This window comes from Sus scrofa, chromosome 3 (assembly GCF_000003025.6).
Source record: "Sus scrofa isolate TJ Tabasco breed Duroc chromosome 3, Sscrofa11.1, whole genome shotgun sequence".
Lineage (NCBI taxonomy): Eukaryota > Metazoa > Chordata > Mammalia > Artiodactyla > Suidae > Sus > Sus scrofa.
The window spans coordinates 11,911,469-11,937,067 of NC_010445.4; the positions used below are offsets into that span (position 1 = coordinate 11,911,469).

The 25,599-nt window shown below is 47.4% G+C and overlaps 1 protein-coding gene across 1 annotated transcript in view; it reads left to right on the plus strand.

Moving 5' to 3' along the window:
* The window catches only part of RCC1L (RCC1 like), a 33,172-nt gene continuing 11,644 nt past the window's right edge, over positions 4,072-25,599 (plus strand). The window contains exons 1-7 of the mRNA XM_003354511.5: positions 4,072-4,473; positions 14,787-14,916; positions 16,701-16,829; positions 17,407-17,473; positions 18,087-18,138; positions 19,768-19,852; positions 23,695-23,876. Of these exons, the coding sequence (XP_003354559.2) occupies positions 4,132-4,473; positions 14,787-14,916; positions 16,701-16,829; positions 17,407-17,473; positions 18,087-18,138; positions 19,768-19,852; positions 23,695-23,876 (987 nt within the window). The 5' untranslated portion in view covers positions 4,072-4,131. The remainder of the gene's footprint in view (positions 4,474-14,786; positions 14,917-16,700; positions 16,830-17,406; positions 17,474-18,086; positions 18,139-19,767; positions 19,853-23,694; positions 23,877-25,599) is intronic.

Sequence of the window (25,599 nt, forward strand, 5' to 3'; positions counted from 1 at the left end):
TCCAGAGTTTTCCTGGAATGTTAGTTTGTATCTTCTTAGAGGTAGACCCTGTCAACATCAATAACAGCCAGTTATTCTTTTGCCAGCAGAAGTGGGTTTATTCAGCAATAGCAAAGGAACTGCCATTTGGAAAGCACAGCTTTGGCAGAGCACAGGCAAATCCAGAAAGCAAGAAAAGGGAACTTGCTATTATAAGGGAAAGGGGATCATAGGATGGGCTGTGATAACTAAAGAGTCCACTGGAGAAGCTGGGAGCCCAAAGTATAGCGGCTTCTCATTGGTTGGGCTGCTAAAGTAAAGGCGCCTTCCTCATGGATCCTAGTCGGGTTCGTTAACCGCTGAGCCACGAAGGGAAGTCCCTCGATGAGCTTCTTTTTTTTTTTTTTTTTTTTTTTTTTTTTGGCTTTTTGCCATTTCTTGAGCCGCTCGCGCGGCATATGGAGGTTCCCAGACTAGAGGTCTAATTGGAGCTGTAGCCACCGGCCTACACCAGAGCCACAGCAACGCGGGATCCAACCGCGTCTGACCTACACCACAGCTCAGGGCAACGCCGGATCCTTAACCCACTGAGCAAGGTCAGGGACGGAACCTGCAACCTCATGGTTCCTAGTCGGATTCGTTAACCACTGCGCCACGACGGGAACTCCGTAGATGAGCTTCTTGAATTAATTCCACACCTGGAACTAAGCCAGTATTAATGTTACCCCCAAGACCAATTCAAACGACTTCATGGTCCTGGCACCTGCCTTGTCTTCAGTCTGGGAAACGTGTTTGTACTGTGCTGTGGCGACTTGTGGTTGATGTTTTACCATTCTGTGGGGCTCTTTTACAGGGGACGAAGGGGGAACTCTGACGGGTAAGGTGGGGTAGTCATGAGACTGCTCCTCCCAGGCCTCCCACTACAGGGCATGTAATTAACCCAGGTGACCCTCTGTCAGCACTGAGGGCAGGCTTCCCTTGGGCTGAAGGAGGCAGGGGTAGACCCTGAGGCACACCTGTTCCCGGGAGGCGTGGATTCCTCAGGTGGTCATCGTGGGCTCCAGGACTCCCCAGAGACCTTCCCCAGCCTTCTGTGGACCAGACAGCAGTGTGGACACATGGATGCAGACGTCCCTCTTTTCCTCCCTCATTTAGACCCAGACTTGCATCGTGCCTGATGGCTCTCCCAGCTTTCCCAGCACCCCCTCCCCGCTTTTCTCTTCCAGAGGTATTTCCCCTAATAAAATCCTTGCTCATCTAAATTTACAGGTATCGGAAGTTCCCTTGTGGCCAGTGAGTGAAGGATCCAGCATTGCTCCATTGGTGGTGTAGGTCACAGCTGTGGCTCATATTCACCTCCTAGCCTGGGAACTTTTGCATGCCACAGGCGCGGCCAAAAAAATAAAAAAAAAATTAATTTATAGATACAGAGTGAAGGTAAAAAGAGGGCAAATATATATCATGTAAACAGTAACAATAAGAAAGCTCGAATGAGGAGTTCCCATCTTGGCTCAGTGGAAACGAATCTGACTAGTAACCGTGAGGACGCAGGTTCAATTCCCGGCCTCACTCAGTGAGTTAAGGATCCGGCATTGCCATAAGTTGTGGTGTAGGTCTCAGATGCGGCTCAGAACTGGAGTTGCTATGGCTGTGGTGTAGGCCAGCGGCTACAGCTCCAATTCAGATCCTGGTCTGCAAACCTCCATATGCCATGGGTGCGGCTCTAAAAAGATAAAAAAGCAAGCAAGCAAGCAAGCAAGCTGGAATGCATATACTACTATAAGGCAAATGGAACTTCTAAAAAAATGTTACAAGGGAAAAAGAGGAACTTAAAAATGATAACAGCGTTGCCTTTAGGAAGATGAAACATTCATAACTGCATATTCACCTAGAATAAGAGCCACAAAATACAGGAAGAAAAAAGTAACAAAATTGAAGAGAGAAATGGATTGAGAGAAACACATATTCAACAGTAATAGTTGAAGGTTTCATCCCTCTTCCTTTTTTTCCTTTCAGCTTCATGGAGGTAAAATTGACAAATTAAAAAGTTGTACATAGTTAAGGTTAAACTTTTTTTTGCCCATCTAATCCAATGTAGGTGTTGTGAAATTGACAGCTAACGTCGGAGTTGGGAAAGGCCTGTAGAGGGCGCTCTCAAGCCCCACCATGCGGCTTCAATCACTCGAAACAGGAGACAAATGCCTACATCTGGGACAGGAAGGTGCCTTTGCTTTAGCAGGTCATCCAATGAGAAGCCTCCATACTTTGGGCTTCCAGCTTTCTCCAATGGATTCTTTGGTTATCATAGCCCCTCCCAATTATCCTCTTTTCCCTATAAAAGCAAGTTCCCTTTTCTTGTTTTCTGGATTTGCCTGTGGTCTGCCGTAGCTTATGCTTCCCAAGCTGCAATTTCTCTTCCTACTCCTGAATAAACTCACTTTTGCGGGCAAAATAACTAGCTATTATTAGAGTTGTCACAGCTATGAAGCAAAGAGGAGAGAAAAGGAGGCAAGAGAAGGAAAATCTAAAAGAGATAGTTTGCTCTCAGCATTTGGGGTTAATATTTGGGAATGACTGTCATGGATCATAATGGGCTGCAAGAGCACCTACAGGCCACGAAATTCAAACATTGCTTCTATTTTTTCCTTTTCCTTTTTTTTTTTTTTTGTCTTTTTGCTATTTCTTGGGCCGCTCCTGCAGCATATGGAGGTTCCCAGGCTAGGGGTCGAATCGGAGCTGCAGCCACCGGCCTACGCCAGAGCCACAGCAACTCGGGATCCGAGCCGAGTCTGCAACCTACACCACAGCTCACGGCAACGCCGGATCGTTAACCCACTGAGCAAGGCCAGGGATTGAACCTGCAATCTCATGGTTCCTAGTCGGATTCGTTAACCACTGCGCCACGACGGAAACTCCTCCTTTTTCTTTTTTAAGCTGCACCTGCAGCATAGGGAAGTTCCCAGGCTAGAGGTCGAATTGGAGCTGTAGCCACTGGCCTACACCACAGCCACAGCAACACCAGATCCAAGACACGTCTGTGACCTACACCGCAGCTGACGACAATGCTGGATCCTTTAACCCCACTAATCGAGGCCAGGGACAGCATCCGCATCCTCATGGACACTAGTCGGGTTCTTAACCCACTGAGCCACAATGGGAACTCCACAGCTCATTTATTTTTAAACTTCATTTCTTTTTTTTTAACCTCCTCATTTTAGAGATGAGATCCAGAGAAGGGAGACAACCTCCTAACATCAGGGAGCAGGTCAGTAGCAGAGCCAGCACAGGAACCCAGGTGCTCAGACTCCCAAATCGCTCATGAGGGCGTCCTCCGTTGCATGCTAAACTCTAGTACTAAACCGGTGAGGACAATCTGCCGTTATGAAACCTTGAAGAAGGTGCTCCAGCTGGATCCTTGAAGGTGAGTAGGAATTTGCTAGGCATCTGCGGTGAGAGGAGGGCAGTGGGGAGGGCATTCGAGGCACTGTGTGCAACGTGAGGAAACCTGAAAAATCCCTGGGGTTTAGAAATTACAAGCAGAGCCCCCTGAGTTGGTCCGAAGGTTGTGGGTTATTGTTAAGCTGTTTAACAGGCAGAGCCACCTGACTTAAGGGGAGTGACGGGCTGAGGGGCAGAGGTGATGCTGTGGAAAACAGCAGGGATTGCAGCACTGACCCAGCGGCGGGAGAGCGGGAACAGAGGCAACACGGCCAGGTAAGAAATGACGAGGGACCGTGGGTAGGGGGCGAGCACTACGCTGGAGTCGTACAGAGTAGGCAACCCCTTAAATTTTACTCCTGCCGACTGCCAAAAAAGCAAAATGAAAGTGCCCACCAGAGCCAGCAGCGTGCTCCGCAAACGTGCGCTGTGCGGCAAGGAGAGTGAGTTCAGGCCGGCTGCGGGCTGCTGCAGCACCGCGAAAAGTTGCAAACTAAGTGGGCAGGGCCGGGAAGGGTTCCCCAGGTCGACTCACTCAGGATCGGGGACTAACAGGCTCCGCCCAGCCCTCTCGCCTCCTTGAGCCATTGGCTACCCTCAGCGTCTTTGCCTTCACCCATTCGTAAACGTGACCCTGGGTTCTTCCGCCGGGGCTTGGGGTCAAGGGTCACCAATATGGCAGCGCCCAGGAGCGGCTGAAACGTGAAGCGGAGGATGGCGCTGGTGGCGCTGGCGGCGAGGGCTCGGCTGGGGAACTGGCTGAGCGGGCGGGGGCTGGGGCTGGGGCTGCGGCTGGGGCGCGGGCACTGGACGGCGGCCGGGCGCTCTCGGAGTCGGCGCGAGGCGGCCGAGGCCGAGGCGGAGGCGCCGGTGTTCCAGTACGTGGGCGAGCGTGCGGCCCGCGCCGACCGCATCTTCGTGTGGGGCTTCAGCTTCTCGGGGGCGCTGGGCGTGCCCACCTTCGTGCTGCCCAGCTCTGGGCCCCATCCTCACGCCGGCTTGCGGCCGCGCCGCAGGATCCAGTGTGTACCTTACCGCCTGGAGCTGGACCAAAAGGTGCGCTCTGCAGCTCCCTCCCTTCCTCCGTTTCCTCCTCGGGTCTCCGCCGCCGTCTCTCGAGGCACTTGGCGACGGGTGGACGGACTTCGGGGAGAAAGATCCTCGACCGGGCTGCGGGCGGGGGGAGGCCCTAGGGCGCTGCCAAGTTGAGGGAGTGGCGAAATGTCCTAGGTGTTTTGTCTCTCATTTGCGCATCACCCCAGGAGTCGGGTTTGTGGCACAGTTATGGGCGAGGAAAGGGAGGCTCAGAGAGGTTGAGAGGAAGGTCCGTGGCCCCGCAGCTGGTTGAAGTTTGTATACTAGGATTCGCCCTCGGGCCAGGCTCCAGCAGAAGTTCTGATTTTAGGAAAGACGATTTTATGAGGTCGGAGAAAACGTGGCTGGCTGGAGTCGATGAACTACTTGGAAAGGAAACTAGAGCGCTTACAGGAATGAGGGGAAGGATGAAGGCCCCTGAGTTTACTCAGTTTTGAAAAGGTGATGCAAAGAATCGTTGCGGGACGGGAGTTTGTCTCGGCAGCCAGCACCCATTAGTGCAAAAATGGATGCTTAGGATAGATTCTTGCCTCGGGTGGTTGTGGACATCTTGATGGGTGGTGAAAAAGAAGCAAATTTGATCGGTTTGGCTTCTGACTTCTCTTTCAAGGATATCCAGTGATTTTTTAATGAAAAGGGTAGATCGAGAAAAACAGGGAATTTAAGCTCCAGATGATTGAAAAGTTGTTTTGATTTCTTCATTTTGAGTTGTAAGAGTTATTTATGTATTCTGGATTAGGTACCTTGTCATATATATATATATATATATTATATATATATATATATATAAGGTGGAAATATTTTCTGCCAATCTATGGATTTTCTTTTTCATTTCTTAATACTGCCCTTGGGAGAGCATAAGCTTTTAATTTTAATGAAATTCAGTTAAGTTTTTCTACTGTGAATCGTATATTTGGTATATCTGAGAAATCTTTGCCTAATCTAAGATTACAAAGATAATTTTCCTAAGGTATTGTCTAGGAACGTCATAGTTTTCGTTCTTATATTTAGGTTAACAAGCTAGTCATTCGAGTTGACTTTTGGGTGCTGTGGAAGTGAGAGTAGAATGTGGCTAGTATTATCATTAGTTGAAATTATTTCCTTACTGAATTGTCTTGGCACCTTTGTGAAAATCAGTATGACTGTAAATGTAAGGATTTATTCTGGAACTCTCAATTCTGATCCATTGATCTATATGTTTCTCATTATGCTAAAAGTACACTCTTGATTACTGTAGCTTTATAACTAGTTTTGAAATTGCGAAAGGTAAATTTTGGCTCTTCTGGGTGTTTTGCTTTTCCATATAAATTTTAGGACTAGCTTGTTAATTTCTGCGACAGTACCTACTGAGATTTTGATAGCGATTACATTGAATCTATACGTTGATTTGGACACAAATGCCATCTAAGCAATTTTGTGTCTTCTAATCTATGAACATGTAATGTCTCCCCATTTAATTAGGTTTTTAAGGAGTTCCTGTTGTGGCTTAGTGGTTAACAAATCTGACTAGGAACCATGAGGTTGCAGGTTCCATCCCTGGCCTTGCTCAGTGGGTTGAAAATCTGGCGTTGCTGTGAGCTGTGAGCTGTGGTATAGCTCGCAGATGTGGCTTGGATCCGTGGCTGTGGCTGTGGTGTAGGCCGGCGGCTACAGCTCCGACTAGACCCCTAGCCTGGGAACCTCTATATGCCGTGGGTTTGGCCCTAGAAAAGACAAAAAAAAAAAAAAGACAATTAGGTCTTTAATTTCTCTCAACTATGTTTTTTGTAGTTTACGGTGTACAGATCTTACACATCTGTTAAATTTATTCCTAAGCATTTTATTCTTTTTGGTTGCTCTTTTGAATAGAATTGCATTCTTTCATTTTTGAAGTGTTCATAGCTTTTACATAGAAATAGTTAGTTATTGTATATTGACCTTATATTTTGTGACTTTATCGAACTGGCTTATTAGTTATATAGATTTTTGTGTATTCTTTAGGATATTCTACATACAGGATCATGTCGTCTGGTTGTCTGTGAATAGAGACAGTTTTATATTTTCGTTTCCATTGAAACTTTTTCTTGCCTGATAGCACTGCTGAGTGTACAGCATTGAATTGAATTGCACAGTATCCTTGCCTTGTTACTGATATTAGCGAGATAGTATTTAGTCTTTCACCATTAAATTATGATGTTAGCTGTTAAGTTTCTTTTTTTGTCTTTTTGCCATTTCTTGGGCCGCTCCTGTGGCATATGGAGGTCCCCAGGCCAGGAGTCGAATCGGAGCCATAGCCGCTGGCCTATGCCAGAGCCACAGCAAGCAAGATTTGAGCCGAGTCTGCAACCTACACCACAGCTCACGGCAACGCTGGATCCTTGACCCACTGAGCAAGGCCAGGGATTGAACCCGCAATCTCATGATTCCTAGTCGGATTCGTTAGCCACTGAGCCATGACCGGAACTCCATGTTTTTAATAGATGCCTTTTATCAAGTTGAAGTTCTTTTCTTGTTGTGCTTTGTTGAGAGTTTTGTTTCTTTTTAAAAATCATGAATAGGCATTATATTTTGTCAAGTGCTCTTTCTGTGTCTATTTAGGTGATCATGAATTTTTTTGTCCTTTATTAATAGGTATAATACATTAGTTGATCTTTGGATATTAAACCAACCTTGCATTCCTGGGATAAATTCCACTTGGTTATGGTGAATAATCCCTTTTGCGTGTTGCTAGATTTGGCTTGCTAATATTTTGCTGAAGATTTTTTTTCTTCTTCTTGCGATGTCTGGTTTTGGTATCAGGCTATTAGTGACCTCATAAAATGAGTTTATGGAAATGTTTGTGAAGAATTCGTGTTATTTCTTATTTTAATGTTTGGTAGAGTTCACCAGTGAAGTTAAGTCATCTGGACCTGGGTCTTCCTTTGTAGGAAGAGTTTCTTTAATTACTAATTCAATTTTTGAAAACTTGTTATAGGTATATTAAATTTTTCTATTTCTTTTTGAGTCTGCTTTGGTGCTTTTATCTTTCTGGGAATTTGTTCATTTCATGCCAGTTATCTAATTTGTTGGCATAAAGTTGTTTACAGTATTTGCTTATAATCTAAATTCTGATTTTGGTCATTTGTATTTTTTCTCTCTTACCTTGGTCAGTCTGGCTCAAGATTTGTGAACTTTGTTAATCTTTTGAAAGAACCAACATTTGGTTTAATCCATTTTATTTTTCTGTTTTCTGTTTCATTGATTTCCAGTTGGATTTATATTTTCTTTCTCTGCTTTGGGTTTAGTTTGCTCTTTTTTTCCTAGTTTCTTAAGGTGAAAGGTTAGGCTATTGGTGAGGTCTTTCTTCTTTTGTAGTGTAGATGTTGATAGCTATAATTTTCTCATTAAACACTGTTGAGCTGCAGCACATAAATTTTGATATGTTGTATTTTGGTCTTCATTCACCTTACAATATTTATCACTTTTCTTTGTGATTTATTTTTTAACCCATGAATTATTTAGAAGTGTTTAGTTTCCAAATATTTGTTTGTCACCGCTTCTTTCTTTCCTTCCAGACAGAGGAAGTAAGAATTCTCTGGGAGTGGGGCTTTGAAGATGCTCCAGGCCTGTTCTACCTGCCTGCTCGCCTTCCTTCCTCCCTCTCTCCCTCCCTTCCCCTGCAGCACGTGGAAATTCCCACACCATTGCGGCAACCCAACCCGAGCCGCTGCGGTGACAATGCCAGGTCCTTAACCCACTGTGCCACAAAGGAACTCCCATAATTTCTTAATCTATTGATTTCCAATTTAATTCTCTTGTGGTTAGAGAACATACTTCAATTTCAGTCTTTTTAAATGTATTGAGACTTTATTTCATGGCCCAGCATATGGTCTTTGCTGGAGAATGTTCCATGTGTGTTTGAAAAGTATGTGTGTTTTGCTGTTATTTGGGTGGAGTGTTCTGTAGGTGTCAGGTCAAGTTGGTTGATAGCTTCTTGGTTAACTTACTGTTTGTCCCCACTGTTAGCTACCACCTCAGGCAGCTGCAAGGTTCATTCTTAGCCTCTGACTCTTTTCAACACACACCCCTGGGGAAGAGGCTGTTTGTACTGGGTGATGGCTGGGTCAGGTCAGATAAATAGAGCCCTGTGAATGGGGTCTTTGAGGGACCCATCAGACAGATCAAATGAGAACTCTCTGGGAGTACGGCTTTGAAGTTGCTCCAGTCCTGTTCTGCCTGCTCCAGTGGCTTCCAGACTGCTGGTTTTTTACCATAATTGTGAACTCTTGGTTTTCAGGAGCTGAGGAGAGGTGGATGGGAATAGATCAAGTTAAAATGCTATAAAGCTTCATATTCTTACTGAGATGCAGCTGCTTTTCTTGAGTAAACATTCCCCAGATTGCTTTAAGCCTTTGGTAAATTTCCAGAGTTCGGGAAGAGTCGATTCTGACACGTCCGTGTTGGCCAGTGTTCTGTTGCTCTGCCATTTTCCCTCAGTCCATGTCCTTTTAATGTAATGACTAATAACGACTGGATTACATCCGCCACTGTGCTATTTGTGTCTGTAAGTCTTTTTTGGTTCTCTGTTCTTCCTGTGCACAAAATAGGTATTTTTCTAGTGGATCCTTTAAATTCTTTTTTTGGGTATTTGATTACATTTTTGGAGGGTTTTGTTTTTTGTTTTTTTAGTGTTTGATTTTGGGAATATAATATATCTTAATTTATCAAAATCTTTTTTAGGTTAATCATGTTGCCCTAATTCTGAAAAAAAAAAACTATAGGAACTTTGTGCCAGCATCGCTCTGTTTCCTTTGCTCTCCTTTGTGTGATTATCGTAGTAGACATTACACATTTATACGTTTTAGGCCCATCAATACAATTTTATAGTAATTATTTTATGCAGCTGTCTTTTAAATCATTTGAGATGAAAAGAGGAAAGATATATTTATCTGGGGTTTTGTATTTGTTGCTTTCACTGGTTTTTGTATTTATTTCTTCATCTCTTGTGACCTTGAGTTACTTAGTATTTGCTGTTACTTCCTTTCAGCCTGAGGGATTTCTTCAGTACTTGTTAAAATAATGAGGTCTGCCAACAGTGGATTCTCTCAAGCTTTGTTTGGGAATGTCTTGATTTCATCTCCATTTTTTTATTTATTTATTTTTTAATCTCCATTTTTTAAAGAAAATGACAGTTCTGCTATGTAGAGTTAATTCTTAGTTGACAGTTTTTGCCTTTCAGCACTTTGACCCTGTCACTCTCTGGTTTCTGGTCTCCATTGTTTCTTTTTCAGAAGTTTTCGGTTAATCTTACTGTTGTCTCCTTGTGCTTGATGAGCCCGTTTTCCTTTGATACTTGTAACATTTACTCTTTGTCTTTCAAAAGTTGAACTCTGATTGGTTGAGCAACTGTAATCTGTAGATTTGTCTTTTTTATTTTTTTTTTAGGTCAAATTAGGTAAGTTTTCTGCCATTATTTCTTTTTTTTTTTTTTTTTTTTTTGTCTTTTTGCCTTTTCTAGGGTCACTCCCACGGCATATGGAGATTCCCAGGCTAGGGGTTGAATCGGAGCTGTAGCCACCGGCCTACACCACAGCCACAGCAACGTGGGATCCGAACCACGTCTGTGACCTACACCACAGCTCACAGCAACGCCGGATCCTTAACGCACTGAGTGAGGCCAGGGACCGAACCCGCAACCTCATGGTTCCTAGTCGGATTCGTTAACCACTGTGCCACGATGGGAACTCCACTGCCATTATTTCTTTAAGTATTTTTTTTTCTGCCTTTTTCTTTCTCTCTTGCCCTTCTGGGATTCCTATTATGTAGATGTTGATAAACTTGATGTTGTGTTGCAAGTCTCTGAGGCATTGTTCTTTTTTTTTGTCCAGTTTTTTTTTTCCTGTCTTTCAGAATGAAGAGTTTCTGTTGATATTTCTTCAACTTAACTGATTCTTCTACCATCTCAAATCTGCTCTTGAGCCTATAAAGTGAATGTTAAAATTTGGTTTTTATACTTTACAACTCTACAATTTCCATTTAGGCTTTATTGTTTTAATTTCTGTCTTCTGATTCCATATTTGCTGGGTCATTTGTTGGGTCATATTTTCCTCTCGTCCTTTAGACATGGTTTTGATATATTCTTTGAATGATAGTTCTTGGAATTTTTGATAAAAATGCAGCCTGGGTCCACTTAGTTTCTGTTGGCTGTTTTCCCTCCTCAGTATAGGTCACACTTTCTTGTTTCTTTGCATGTCTTATACTTGTTGATTGAAAACTGTTGTTTTGTTTTTTGTTTTTTTTTGTCTTTTTTAGGGCAGCACCCGTGGCATATGGAGGTTCCCAGGCTAGGGGTCGAATCAGAGTTGGAGCCACCGGCCTACACCACAGCCACAGCAATGCCAGATCCAAGCTGTGTCTGTGACCTGCACCACAGCTTATGGCAACGCCGGATCCTTAACCTACTAAGTGAGGCCAGAGATCAAATCTGTAACCTCATGGTTCCTAGTCGGATTCATTTCCACTGTATCACAATGGGAACTCCGAAAACTGGGTTTTTGGATATAACAGCCTTGGATTCTGATGCCACCCCCTGAGTATTTTTGATCTCTTTTGGTAACTTTTATGTATTAGTCTCCCGTGTTTGCCTGGCCACCGATGTCTTTGCTTGGGTTTTTGTTTGGCTCACCTCTCTCCTCCTCTATCCACTGCCCTCTTCTTTTAGTCAAGCTTCTTGAGGGGTGCCCTTTATCGGCCTGTCTTCGTGGTGTCAGCTAATGATGTGGGCAGAGATTGTGCTCAAACACCTTGAGCTTATAATCTTTCTGCCTTTGATTCTGTGTACGGGTTGGAGAACACACTCAAAGTTTAGCCTGATCTCAAGTCTGCCTCAGCTTTACTTTGTACTGGGAGCTCAGGTCTCCTTACTTCCCTCCTGCGGTTTCCCAGTCAGCCATGCAAGCGTGGAGAGCCTCCCAGGACCCTTGCATTTCTAGGAAGTTCCCATTCAATTCTGGCTCGTCTGCTTCTCCTCTCGCCCCAGTCAGGAGTACAATGTCAGGCTTGCCCAGTTGTAGATCTTCCTTGTTTGTTTCCTGCTGAGTTTGCTGTGGGGCATGAGTTTTCACCCTCTATCTCCCCCCACCTCAGGGCCACACCCATGGCATATGGAGGTTCCCAGGCTGGGGGTCCAATCAGAGCTGCAGCCACTGGCCTACAGCACAGCCACAGCAATGCAGGATCTGAGCCACGTCTGCGACCTGCATAGCTCATGGCAGTGCTGGATCCTCAACCCACTGAGTGAGACCAGGGGTTGAACCCACATCCTCATGGATCCTAGTTGAGTTCATGAACCACCGAGCCACAAAGGGAACTCCACCCTCTATCTTAAATTAAGTCTGTCCTTCCTGAAAACAAAGCTGATGGTTTTCACGGGCAGCCCTTTTCTAACTTCTGTGCTGACCAAGCTGGGGTAGATGGAGCAGCCCAGGACAAGGAGTCTGCAAGCCCCCTGGTATTCTTGCTTGCGGTTAGTGATACTTCATGAGTAATTTCTCCGTTATTTGCCATCGATTGATTCTCCCCGCTATTTTGTCCAGTTTTATACTTGTTTCGCTAACCTCTTCACTCCACCATTGCTGGAAAGTCTCCTCCTGGCACATGACTGTAACAAGCATTATTGAAGGCTGACTCTGTCAGGTATTGTTCAAAGCCTTTTCACATATCAGCAGATTTAATAATACAGTAGGTGCTTCACAAAACAGACAACACCAGCAATGAGAATAATGGTTTTGTGCTGGGAATCAGCTGTGGACTCAATTCTTTTCTGTGATTCCTGCTGTGTGGGAGGGGCTGGCTACATCCCCAGTAGGTCATTTGTGTGGAGCTGTAGCTGTTCCAGAAGGCCAGAGAACTGAGATGTTTTGACTCGTACAAGGATGCAGGCATATACGTTCCACGTGAATGGTATGAAAGAAAATGTCACAAGGCCAAATTAGGGATGTATGACTTTTGCATGACTTAAGTCATCAGACTGATTGATTGATTGATTGTCTTTTGTCTTTTTAGGGCCACACCCACGGTACCTGAAGGTTCCCAGGCTAGGGGTCAAATCCGAGCCATAGCTGCCGGCCTACACCACAGCCACAGCAACACGGCATCCTTGCTGCGTCTTCGACCTACATACACCACAGCTCACGGCAACGCCTGATCCTCAACCCACTGAGCAAGAACAGGGATTGAACCCTCGTCCCCATGGATGCCAGTCGGGTTTGCTAACCGCTGAGCCATGATGGAAACTCCAAATCCTCTAATTTAAAAGAAATATTTAGCTTTCTTCAAGGAATGCTAGAGTTAAAAACAAACAACAGCCGTCACATTTGTTCATTATGCGTGGTAAGCTGGCATTTTTGTCAGGATTAGGTTAGATTTACGGATGGTCTCTGAGATGGACTACATGGGCCTTTGGTAAACTGTGAACAGCAAAAGAGATGGTGGGGGGTCATTAGGGTGACTGTGCAATTTGTCATTGTTGGTTTTTTTTTTTGTTTGTTTTTTTTTTTTTGTCTTTTTGCCACTTCTTGGGCCACTCCTGCGACATAGGGAGATTCCCAGGCTAGGGGTCTAATCGGAGCTGTAGCCGCCAGCCTACGCCAGAGCCACAGCAGCGTGGGATCCGAGCCGCATCTGAGACCTACACCACAGCTCACGGCAACGCCGGATCGTTAACCCACTGAGCAAGGGCAGGGATTGAACCCGCAACCTCGTGGTTCCTAGTCGGATTCATTAACCACTGCACCACGGCGGGAACTCCTAATTTGTCATTGTTTACTTGAGAGTGCACCCTGGGCCAGCAGGCCTGTAAACCAGGACCATTTCAGGCCGACTGGGAAGGTGGCCCCTCTGGGTGTCGGGGAAAGTGGCTTGACCCTAAAGCCAGGCAGCCTTTGGTTTGCTTCCAGCCCCTCTGAAGCGTGTTTCTTTATCTGATCCGTGAGGGCGAGGATTGATGCCAGTGTGGGTGGAGCACCCAGCCGAGGCCCGGTTAATGGGTTACAGTCGTGGTAGCCGTCAGACTGATTCTTTTTTTTTTTTTTTTTTGTCTTTTTTTGCTATTTCTTGGGCCGCTCCCGCGGCATATGGACGTTCCCAGGCTAGGGGTCGAATCGGAGCTGCAGCCACTGTCCTACGCCAGAGCCACAGCAACGCAGGATCCGAGCTGCATCTGCAACCTACACCACAGCTCACGGCAACGCCAGATCGTTAACCCACTGAGCAAGGGCAGGGACCGAACCCGCAACCTCATGGTTCCTAGTTGGATTCGTTAACCACTGCGCCACAATGGGAACTCCTCAGGCCGATTCTTTGTGGCGATGCTGGTCTGAGACTGTAACGGTGTGACCTAAGGGTCCTGAGCAGGGACTGTGCAGCCGGACAGTGTCCGCTTCCAGCTGTGTGACTGCATCAGGCAAGTTACTTCATCTCTAGGCGCTTCGATTTTCTCAGCTACCAAATACTGTGACTACCGCAAATAGTAATGATACGTACACGATGTAGCTCTTAGGTTTTGTCAGGTACTGGTGACTTCAGGGGCTTTGTATTAATTCATGTTGTTCTCACAGCTACCCAGTAAGGAGAGACACTGTCATTCTCTCTGCGTTGTGTAGAGAGAGGCAGACACAGAGGCGTTAGGCTCTGTCTCAGGTCAGGCAGCTGCTAAGAGTCTACCAGTTGTAAACTGTGTGGTCTTGTCAAGATTCAGGCTCAGGGAATCCTCGCCTTAACTACTGGGTGAGACTCTGTCTTGGTAAATGGGGACGATTTGATACCTGGGCCATTTGTGATTATGGAGATTATTACATGGGATCGCACATACCAAGCCCTTAGCACATAGTAAACGTCTAGTAAATGCTGGCTCTGCTAATAGTGTGTGTTCTTGGAATGGATAAACGACCTGTTGGAGTTCCCGTCGTGGCGCAGTGGTTAACGAATCCGACTAGGAACCATGAGGTTGTGGGTTCGATCTCTGGCCTTGCTCAGTGGGTTAAGGATCCCGCGTTGCTGTGAGCTGTGGTGTAGGTCACAGACTCGGTTCAGATTCCGCGTTTCTGTGGCTGTGGTATAGGCCGGTGGCTACAGCTCCGATTAGACCCCCTAGCCTGGGAACCTGTATATGCTGCGGGAGTGGCCCCAGAAAAGGCAAAAAGACCAAAAAAAAAAAAAAAAAAAAAAAAAACACCCAAAAAACAACCTGTTACTTATCGCTGGGAAAGCTTGCTATCCCAAATCAGTTAATGCTGTATGGGTACTTTTTTTTTCAGATTTCATCTGCTGCCTGTGGCTATGGATTCACATTGCTGTCGTCTAAAACCAGGGACGTGACGAAAGTTTGGGGCATGGGACTCAACAAAGATTCTCAGCTTGGATTTCACAGGAGCCGGAAAGATAAGAGTGAGCATTCTCTCTCTCTCTCTTTTTTTTTAAGGGCCACACTGGCAGTGGCATATGCAGGTTCCCAGGCTAGGGGTCAAGTCGGAGCTACAGCTGGTGGCCTGCACCACAGCCACAGCAACTCGGGATCCAAGCTGCATCTGCGACCTACACCACAACTCACGGCAACACCGGATCCCCAACCCACTGAGCGAGGCCAGGGATCGAACCTGCATCCTCGTGGATGCTAGTCAGATTTGTTTCCGCTGAGCCACGACGGGAACTCCAAGAATGAGCACTCTCACCTTGGTTCCTCTCTGCTGTGATGGGTCTGGGAAAGCAACCCTTTGATTTTCCAGAACATGATTTCATAAACCAAACCATAAAAACAGAATAGGTGGAGTCTTTGAAGGGGTGTTGTTCAAAACTCTCCAGACCAGATTATTTTTAGCCTATTTGGTAATAACATTGAACCTTGAGGCAAAGGGGCATTTGCTGATAGATAAAGGTGTGTGTTTTTTCTGGCCCTGAAGAGGTCATCTTTCTGCCCTCCCTTGGAGAGCACTTGAAATAGTCTAAAGTGCCTAGAATATGGTCTAGGGAAAAAAAATTCAGTGAAATCCTTAAGCTAGAGGCTTGAGTCCAAATATTTGAAACCTGAATTGTAAAAATATTAAAAATGATTTATAGTAGCATTTTTAAAAAGTACATACTAGGCAGTCAACATTATAAGTACAATAGGAAACAAATTGTCTTTTTTGGCTGCAACTGTGGCATATGCAAGTTCCTGGGCCAGGGCATGAACTTGTGCCACAGCAGCGACCTGAGCCGCACTAGTGATGGTGCCACATCCTTAACCTGCAGAGTCACAGCAGACCTCCAGTATCGTTAGGTTTTTATTTCTTTTTTTATTTCTTATTTATTTATTTATTTATTTTTTTGTCTTTTTGCCTTTTCTAGGGCCACTCCCGCAGCATATGGATATTCCCAGGCTAAGGGTCAAATCGGAGCTGTAGCCACCGGCCTACACCACAGCCACAGCAATGCGGGATCCTTAACCCACTGAGCAAGGCCAGGGATGGAACCCGAAACCTCATCGTTCCTGGTCGGATTCATTAACCACTGCGCCACGACGGGAACTCCTTCAGTATTTTAAAGTACTGTGTGGGAGTTCCTCAGTGGCCTAGTGCTTAAGGATCTGGTGTTGTCACTGGTGCGACTTGGGTTCAGTCCCTGGTTTGGGAACTTCCTCTTGCCACTGGGCTCGGCCAAAAAGAAAAAAAAAAAAAAAAGGTTTAAAGTACTTTGCATTTGCAGCTAATGAGGCTGTACATGCCGACAGCATTGCCCAGTGTGCCATTTCGCCTAGAACTGCATCATGTTGTGGTTATTCAGTTCTTTCCTGCTGAACAAAAGCTCTGTCTGAAAATTCTGTCAGTCACCGCTGAGTACAAATGGGCAGACGTATTTCCTCCCTTTTAATCTCACTGGCATCACACAGAATAAATAGGCTGTTCTTCACCTCACTGGGCAATTTGAGTAGGTATCGCAGGAAGAAAATGCTTTTCCTTTCCTTAAATATTCCCAAGGTGTTAGGTAACATGGGAGACCGAGTTTGTTTTTCCATTACCTGACCTGTGACGGAGGCCGTGGGCCGGGCATGGGAGCCGGAGTTCTCGTCTTGGCTCTGCCCTGACTTCTGTGTCCTGAGCAAATGGTTCTGATCTCTGACGGTGGCGTGGACACTGTGCTCTCTGACTCTCAGGCAGCGTGATGTGCTGTGAACCTGCTTGTTTTCCTTGCAGCCAGGGGATACGAGTATGTCCTGGAGCCCTCGCCTGTCCCACTGCCTCTGCACAGACCTCAGGAGACGCAGGTGCTGCAGGTGTCCTGCGGCAGAGCCCACTCTCTCGTCCTGACAGACGGCGAAGGAGGTGATGGACGGGTTCGGGGTTGATGGGAGGGCGGGACCGCTTTCCAGCCCTTGGGCCCGAAGTGGCTTGTTCGACTGAGCCACACATCCAATTAGTGGAGCATTTCTGAGCAGATGAGTCGATTGGCTCGAGAGATCTGTGCTGAGCAGACCTTGCTGATGACTCCTCGGTGTTCTCTGCAGTTTTCGGAAAATCTCTGGTTAGGGACGCACCTGTGCACTCCGAGCAGCCTCATCCCTGCCTCCTGCTCCCTTTGCCACCAAGCCGGGCTGTGTGTAGGCAGCTCTTTGTCTTGTACTGAAAGCAGCCCGTTGGCTAAGACTTCTTCCAGTGGGGGGGTTCACAGTCCAGGCTCCCGGCTCACCCCAGCCCCTCCAGGAGAGCGCTTTCCAGGGGAGGGTCAACTCGACTCCCGAGTTTCCACCTGCTTGGTAGGCAGGGCGGAGGGTGGTGTCAGGAACTCTTTCAGGAGAGAACTTGGCCGTGGGGGCAGCCTAGGGGCAGGCACCGGGCATAGGGGTGCCCAGGCCTTCCCCGAACCTGCAGGACTGATTTGACTGGCAGTGTTATTCTTTAGTCTTCAGCATGGGGAACAACTCGTACGGGCAGTGCGGAAGAAAGGTGGTGGAAAACGAAATTTACAGGTGAGCTCCCGAAAGGACCACCCCTCGCTCACGTGGTGTCCAGCGTTAGACACGTCCTGGGCGGTGACTGTGTGAGGGGCCCAGAGAGCAGTACAGAGGCTCCTCATGCTTGAGGAGTAGTGAGAACTCACCCGAAGGCTGTGGAGAGCATCTTTCTGGTGCAGATTGGGGGGCAGGAGGGAGCATTGACTGTGATGCATGGAACTTCTTTGGTGTAGTTTGTTATTTTCACTGAATTGAGAAACTTAAAAATTCCTCTAGTCTTTAAAAAAATTTCCTCTAGGCCAATGGTTGAACCTGAGCCACAGCAGTGACTCGGGCTGCTTCACCGACAATGCCAGATCCTTAACCCCTGTGCCACAGCGGAACTCCAATTTAGTTTAGTTTTTAGTTTCTTTTTTGTTTTGTTTTTTTTTTTTAACTTTCGTGTCCAGACCTACCTCTGTGTTATAGTTGACCTCGAGAATTTCCCTAACGTTATTCTGTGTATGTGTGTGTGGGGCAGGGGGAGGTGGGGGGCTGCCCGTCGGGATGACAGGGGAGGGGCCGGAATCGCACGGTGCTCACTATGACCTTATTTTTTGCTTCCTTCCCAAATTGCTCCTGGCTGTAGTGAAAGTCACAAAGTCCATAGGATGCAGGACTTCGATGGACAGGTGGTCCAGGTAAGAGACATGGGCTGAGAACCACTGGTCCTGCCACTGGGGCTGTTTTAAAAGGGTGAATGTTGGGTAGGGGGATGGCAAATTGTTAGGGGGATTTTTCTGACTCCGTGAATTATTTTAGCAAATGTTATTCCCTGGCCAGGACTTACGCTCTCTTGAGGGGATGCACAGTTGAGTAAGAATGGGGAGGCCAGGTAACACTAGTGGGAGAGGCAGGTTATAAAAACTAGCCCTATCAGAGTCTAACTCAGGCGCTGTGTGTTCCAGCCTGCTTCATCTTGCTGACCGCTTTATTCCCGTCCTTGGTGCAGGGCCTGGCATTTGATAGATACTTAAATACTAAAATACATAAATGAGTGTATACAGAAGCTGCTTATATGACAGCACCAGGAGAATTGTTGCGTCTACCAGGGGTGGACTGGAAGGCAAGACGGCTTATGCGGAGGTGGCCAAGGAGCCTTCCGCCTGGACCAGGGGTGGGTGGTGGGAAAGGTTTTACAGCGGAGGAGCAGCTGAAGTGTGGCTGGGGTTTGGTGCGCCTGCCTGCAGGGGGCGGTGTGGAGCAGGCTGGCAACAGGTCAGTGAGAACGTGCAGGGCCTTGTCCGCCTGCTGAGGAGTTTAGCCTTTGGCTTCATGATGGTTGGAGGCTGTCAAAGGACCTGAGCAGGCTGACTGACAGCCAGGTCATGATCTGTCTGAAAAGATAACTTTGGCCGCAGAATAGAGCTGGGGGAGGAGATGATGAAGGCCAGTGGGCAGAATAGACAGGTGGGGCGACGTGTAAGGAGAACTGGGGGATTTGAGGCTTGATTAGGGGGATTTGAGGCTTGATTAGGTGGGCGGGGAGGGAGCCAGAGGGAGCCGAGTGTGACTCCACAGGCCTGTGGGTGTTTGCTGATGTTCTCGGCCCAGGTGGCTCCCGAGCAGGGGGAGTGAGGACGAGGTGGAGAGGGATATGTTTTTAAGGTGGCTGTGGAGTGGAGGGCCTCTTATACAGGCTTCAAAGCCACATGGACATGAGTACAAGTCTTTGCTTCTCCAGATATGAACTGGGTGACTTTGGGCCAGTTACCAAACTTCTCTGAGACTTCGTTTTTCACCTGGTTGCCTTGGTCGTTGACTTGGCATGGAGCCTGGCCCAAGGAATGTTCATGAATGGTGCTTTTCATCAGGCAGTTAGAACACAGCTCTGGGCCACGGTAGCATTGTTGAGACTGGAGGTGACAGCGTGGAGATGACAGGCAGTGCCGTGGGGGTGCAGAGTGAGGAGGGGAGAGGGCAGACCTTGGAGGAGGATTCCAGACCGAAGGGTCCAAAGTGGAGACTGAGCAGCCACAAAGACAGGGTGCTGTCAGAGGCCAGGGTTGGGTGAGAGGCTTACGGAGGCGGGAGGGGTTCCTCAGGTGGCGAAGCTCCCGGGTTTGCTCAGCAAGAGCAGTTTCAGGGGAGCGGAAGACACGAGCTGGGCTGCGCTGGGTGAGAGTCAGAGGTGGAGGCGAAGTGGGGGCACCCTGGCGGCCCGGCCCCCCTCGGCGCTCAGGAGTGGTGGGAATGGTGGCCTGCTTTGGGCACTTTGATCGGACACTGAGGATTCCGTCTGACCAGCCTCACCTCTGTTTGTGTGATAGGTCGCCTGTGGTCAAGACCATAGTCTGTTCCTCACGGATAAAGGAGAAGTGTACTCTTGTGGCTGGGGCGCGGATGGGCAGACAGGTAGTGTTCCCGCCCCCTCTGTGGATCGTGCAGGATGGCTGGAACCCCTGCCGTCCTCCAATTCTTCCCTTTCCTGTCACTCCCTGGGGACAGTCTTCTGTCCCGTCCATTCCTCTCACCCCCGGCTCCCCACGTTGATAGAGGTGGGAGGCCCCCTCAGCAGAGGCTGAGGGATTTTGTTTTTCCAGGCCAGGGATCGAACCTGAGCCTGATCCTTAACTGCTAGGCTACCAGGGAACGCCAAGTCTGAGTCTTTTAAGAGACAAATGGCACCTAAAGGGAGCTTGATTCTAACTGATGTGAGAAGAACGTGATTGAGGGAGGGAGGCATGAGGGATAATCTTTATCAGCCTTGTCTGTTTTCTCTTTTTGCGTCTGATATTTGTCTGGAGGGAGGACCTTAAATTTAAGACTTCGGCCTTATATATAAATCCCTGCAGTCCTGCCACCAGACACATCATTTTTGTTCCTTGATTCCTGTTTTTTCTCCGTCCTTGTTCATGTATGAACATCTTTTATATGGTAATGATGGCAGAGGTATGATTTTACATGCTTGGTTGGTTGGTTATTGTTTTTTTTTTTTTTTTTTTTTTTTTTTTTTGCCACGCCTGCAGCATGGAAAATTCCCGGGCCAAGGATTGAACCCGAGCCACAGCAGCAACCTGGGCCACTGCAGTGACAATGCGGATACTAAACCCACTGTGCCATGAGGGAACCCTTTATATACTTGTTTTATCATTAAGTTTACATGAAACATTTTTCCATTTGGTATAATTTTTAGTTAGTTTTTAATATTTATATGATAACAGAATTGAAACTAGTTTACCATTAGGTAAATCAATAATTTAACCATTTTATCAGGTCATTACTGACTCCTCCTGTTGTCAGGAGACATACTTTTTGGGGGGTTCAGTGACTGTTAGAAAGAGGACATTTGTCGTGTATACATATCTAGCCTTTTCTTTCATTTGGATTATTGCCCTAGGATAAGTTCCCTAGAGTGGGCCAGAGGACTAGAATATTTTTACTGTTTTCAGAATGTGTTGTTAAATTGCTTTCAAAAATTTTACTGGTTTAGGAGTTCCCATTGTGGCTCAGCGGTATCAAACCTGACTAGTATCCATGAGGATGCGGGTTCAATCCCTGGCCTCGCTCAGTGGCTTAAGGATCCAGTCCTTGCCGTGAGCTGTGGGGTAGGTTGCAGACTCGGCTTGGATCTGGTGTTGCTGTGGCTGTGGTGTAGGCCAGCAGCTGCAGCTCCGATTCGACCCCTAGCCTGGGGAACCTCCGTATGCCATGGGTGCAGCCCTAAAAAAAAAAAAAAATTAGTTTCTACTGCCATCAGCAATGTATAGAAGTACCAGTTTAATCTTAACCACTCTAGTGAGTATTGTCCATTTAAGTGTGCTAATGTAATTACTATGCCAGTTTTTAAAATGTGCATTTCTGTAGTAATTATGAAGTTGAAGCTTGTTTTTATTTTCTGGAATCTTGGTATGGATAACTTAAAAATAGCTTTTTATAGAAAAGAATAAAACGGTTGACAAAACATTCTGACAGCATTGACTAGGAATAAGGTGAAAAGTGAATCCCACTCCCAGGAGATAACCATGGTTAACAGCTTCCAGAAGCTCGCTGTTCCACGCCCCTGCCTCCCCCAGCTCACTGCCCTTACTTGCCAGGCTGAGTCCAGCCCCACAGGCCCTCTGTGGTCCGTTTGGAGCCTGCCCTTCTGTACGCCACGGGGCCTTTGCACATGCTGTTCCTTGGCCTGGAATGCTCTTCTTTGTTCTCCTTTTTATCCTCTAGGCCTCAGCGTGGGGTTGTCCCTTCAGTCAAGGCTCCCTGCCCCCCGACCATTCTGTCTAAAGAAGTTTCTTTTTCTTTCTTTTTTCGGTCTTTTTAGGGCCGCACCCACAGCACATGGAGGTTCCCAGGCTAGGAGTCAAATCAGACCTGCAGCTGCCAGCCTACACCACAGCCACAGCAACACCAGATCTGAGCCACATCTGTGACCTATGCTGTGACTTGTGACAATGCTGGATCCTTAACACCCCCCCCACCCCGAGCAAGACCAGGGATGGAACCCGCATCTTCATGGCTATTAGTAGGGTTCTTAACCTGATGAGCCACCACGGGAGCTCCCTAAAGCAGTTTCTATTTCAGTAGCCTAATCCTTTCTTGCATGACCCTTCAACATTTTGAATTGCTTTTAAAAAATCTTTTTTATGTTTGCATTATGGTATATACAAAAGATATGTAGGCTTTGCTTTTGCCTGTTGCCAAGGGGTGCTGCCAGACTGAGCCTGCTTTGGGCCCCTTCGGGGAGGCCTGGTGTGAGCAGGAGTCTGCGTTTCAATGTCCCACCTCAGTCTGCTCCCCAGGGGCTTCCCTCCGTCTAGTGCTGGTGGTAACACTGATCCTGTGGGCAAAGCCCTGCTCACTGTTGACCACACTAGTTTGCCAGTTTCCATTTGTTTTGGGGAGATGGGGTGGGGATTGAGGTGTGATGGGCCCTTAGAGGTTTCCTTTATTTTCCAGCAAACCAAACAGTGCATCAGGAATCGCTTGTTGCAGTATTGGTTTCCCAGTGCATGTGAAAGTTATGTTTGTACTATTCTGTAGTCTCTTAAGCATTCAATAGATTATGTCAAGAAAAAAAATAATGTACATACTTTAATGAAAAAATACTGGGAATTCCTATTGAGTGGGTCAAGGACCTGACATTGTCTCCTGGAAGCTCGCTCAGTAGGTTAAGGATCTGGCATTGCTGCAAGTTGAGGCATAGGTTGCAGATGCAGCTCGGATCGCGTGTGGCTGTGGCTGTGGCCTGCAGTTGTAGCTCTGATTTGACCCCTCGCCTGGGAACTTCTGTATGCTGCAGTTGTGGTCATTAAAAAAAAAAAAAAAAAACCCTCCCCAAAACAAAAACACAGGAGTTCCTGTCATGGCTCAGTGGTTAACGAATCTGACTAGGAACCATGAGGTTGTGGGTTCGATCCCAGGCCTTGCTCAGTGGGTTAAGGATCCAGCATTGCCGTGAGCTGTGGTGTAGGTTGCAGACGCGGCTCGGATCCCGAGTTGCTGTGGCTCTGGTGTAGGCCGGCAGCTACAGCTCCGATTCGACCCCTAGCCTGGGAACCTCCATATGCTGTGGGAGCGGCCCTAGAAAAGGCAAAAAAACAACCCCAAAAAACAACAAAACACAACCACTCCCAAAACAGTTTATTGGAGTTCCCACTGTGGTGCAGTGGATTAAGGGGCTGACTGCAGAGGCTTGGGTGGCTGTGGAGGTGTGGGTTTGGTCCCCAGTCGGCGCAGTGGATCACAGGATCTGGCATTGCTTAAACTGTGACTGCGGCGTAAGTCGCAGCTGTTGCTTTGATTCAGTCTCTGCTCCGGGAGCTTCCATATGCCACGGGTGTGGCCATCAAACCCCAAACTTTATTGCCCCCCAGATGCTAACCATGACTTGACGAAACAGGGTTGCCACAGATCTTCAGTTTGTTAAAACATGCTGCCAGCTGCGCTGCACCATTACTCTGAGGTCTGCCTGTATATGATACGGAAGGTCTGACGGGGTCGTCTTGTGGTGACGTTTCATCTTGAAAAGCTTTCTAATTTGTGTCAGACTTAGAAGATATCCAGGGATTTAAATATGAACAGTTGCTGTGAAGTGTCTTCCTCCTAGCGAGCGGGAGAAGGAAGTTGCGTAGCACGTAGAGGAAGAGACAAGGATTCGGAAATGCTGAAAACGGTGTCTGGCGCACAGTCAGTGCGAGGGTTTGGCAAACGGATCGATGATTAAACCTAAGTCACAGTTTTCCATCGTGTCGTGGCAGGTCTGGGCCACTACAATATCACCAGCGCGCCCACCAAGCTGGGTGGAGACCTTGCCGGAGTGAACGTCGTCCAGGTGGCCACGTACGGTGACTGCTGCCTGGCAGTGTCGGCCGATGGCAGCCTTTTCGGCTGGGGCAACTCCGAGTACCTGCAGCTGGCCTCTGTCACGGACTCCACCCAGGTACGAGGTCACCTCAGCCTGGCGCCGGGGGGGTTTGGGAAGGGCATTAAGAACATTGAGAAGAGGTTGCTCAGCAGGCGCGATGTGTCGAGGGCCGTGGGGGCCTCACCGGTGCTGACCTGCCTCCTCAAGGGGCGAGGTCTTGGTGAGCTCATTGGCGCCTGGGAAGAAAGCTTAGGTTCCGAAGCTGTCGCTGGCAATGCTTCGATGAGGCAGTCCCGGTTTAGAGCAGTGTTCTGGGTATGTCTGTGTACCCTGTCTTGTTCTGAAGGGGATGTGAGGCTTTATGTAAGTGCCGGGGGTGTTATCACTGTGCTTTTGGTTGTGGTCTAGCACGTGTGGCCCCAAAGCACACGTCTGAGTGTGCAACTTGATGACACCTATGTGACCCCCCCCCCCAAATCAGGCAGTAGAGGACCAGCCGCTCTGCCTGTGGCCTCTGCCCATCACAGCCCCTCCTTCTCACTGCAGGGAGCCACCAAAATCCAGTAGAGTAGGATTGTAAACATTTTATTAAGGAAGAGTCCAAACATAAGCACAAAGTAGAGTTCACCGCATAATTAATCTCTGTGTAGCCATCACTCATGTTCAACAGTTACTAACTCATGGCCCGTTCAAAAAAAATAGATAATTTACCATCTTAAACTGTTTGACTTAGTGAGTTTTAGTATATTAACAAGGCTGTGCAACTATCACCACTGTCTAATTCTGGAACTTTTTTTTTTTTTTTGTCTTTTTTTTTTGCTATTTCTTTGGGCTGCTCCCACGGCATATGGAGGTTCCCAGGCTAGGGGTCGAATCGGAGCTGTAGCCGCCAGCCTATGCCAGAGCCACAGCAACTCGGGATCCGAGCCGCGTCTGCAACCTCCACCACAGCTCACGGCAATGCTGGATCCTTAACCCACTGAGCAAGGGCAGGGACCAAACCCGCAACCTCATGGTTCCTAGTCGGATTCGTTAACCACTGCGCCACGACGGGAACTCCTGGAACATTTTTTTGACCCTCCTCTGCCTCGTACAAAAATCCCCGATACACCGAATGGCCACTTTTATTGCATCTGTAATTCCCTCCTCTTCTCTGTCCTGCATTATTTTGAAGCAAATCCTAGACATCACATCCATAAAAGTTTCAGTATCTAAATAATAAGGACTTAACATTGACCTTATGACAACATACAGAAAGGTTTTAGATACATATTGATACAGAAATTTGCACAAAGGGATAAAGATCAGCTAATTGGATTAAAAAAATACACTCTATGGTCTGAAACAGTGGCTAGGAGTGGTTGCAGATTTGATTCTGAGCTCTCTAGTAGCCAAAACAAAGATGAAAACACTGTCATTTAAATGATTCATTGTTTCCATTTAGATAAACAGCAAATAAAGTGTTCAGGCCTGAGATCAGTGTCTCCCACTGCTTCCCTGTGGGGGCAGATCCAGGGTCATGTCACTGTTATCTATGCTGTATAACAAATGACGCCAACACCAATGGGTCAGGAATCTAGCCGAGTCTTCCGGCTCTTGAGCGTCAGGCTGGTGCCATCTTGGGGTTCACCTTGAGAGGGCTCTGCCCCCCGGCCCCCTGCAGTGGTTGGCCGCAGGCTGCAGGTCCCCGTGGACTGTTGGACAGGGGCCCGGTTCCTTGCTGGCTCTTGGCCAAGCCTTCCCGGTTCCTGCCGTGCAGGCTTCTCCCTGTGCGGCTCACAGCAGTCGGCTGGCTTCA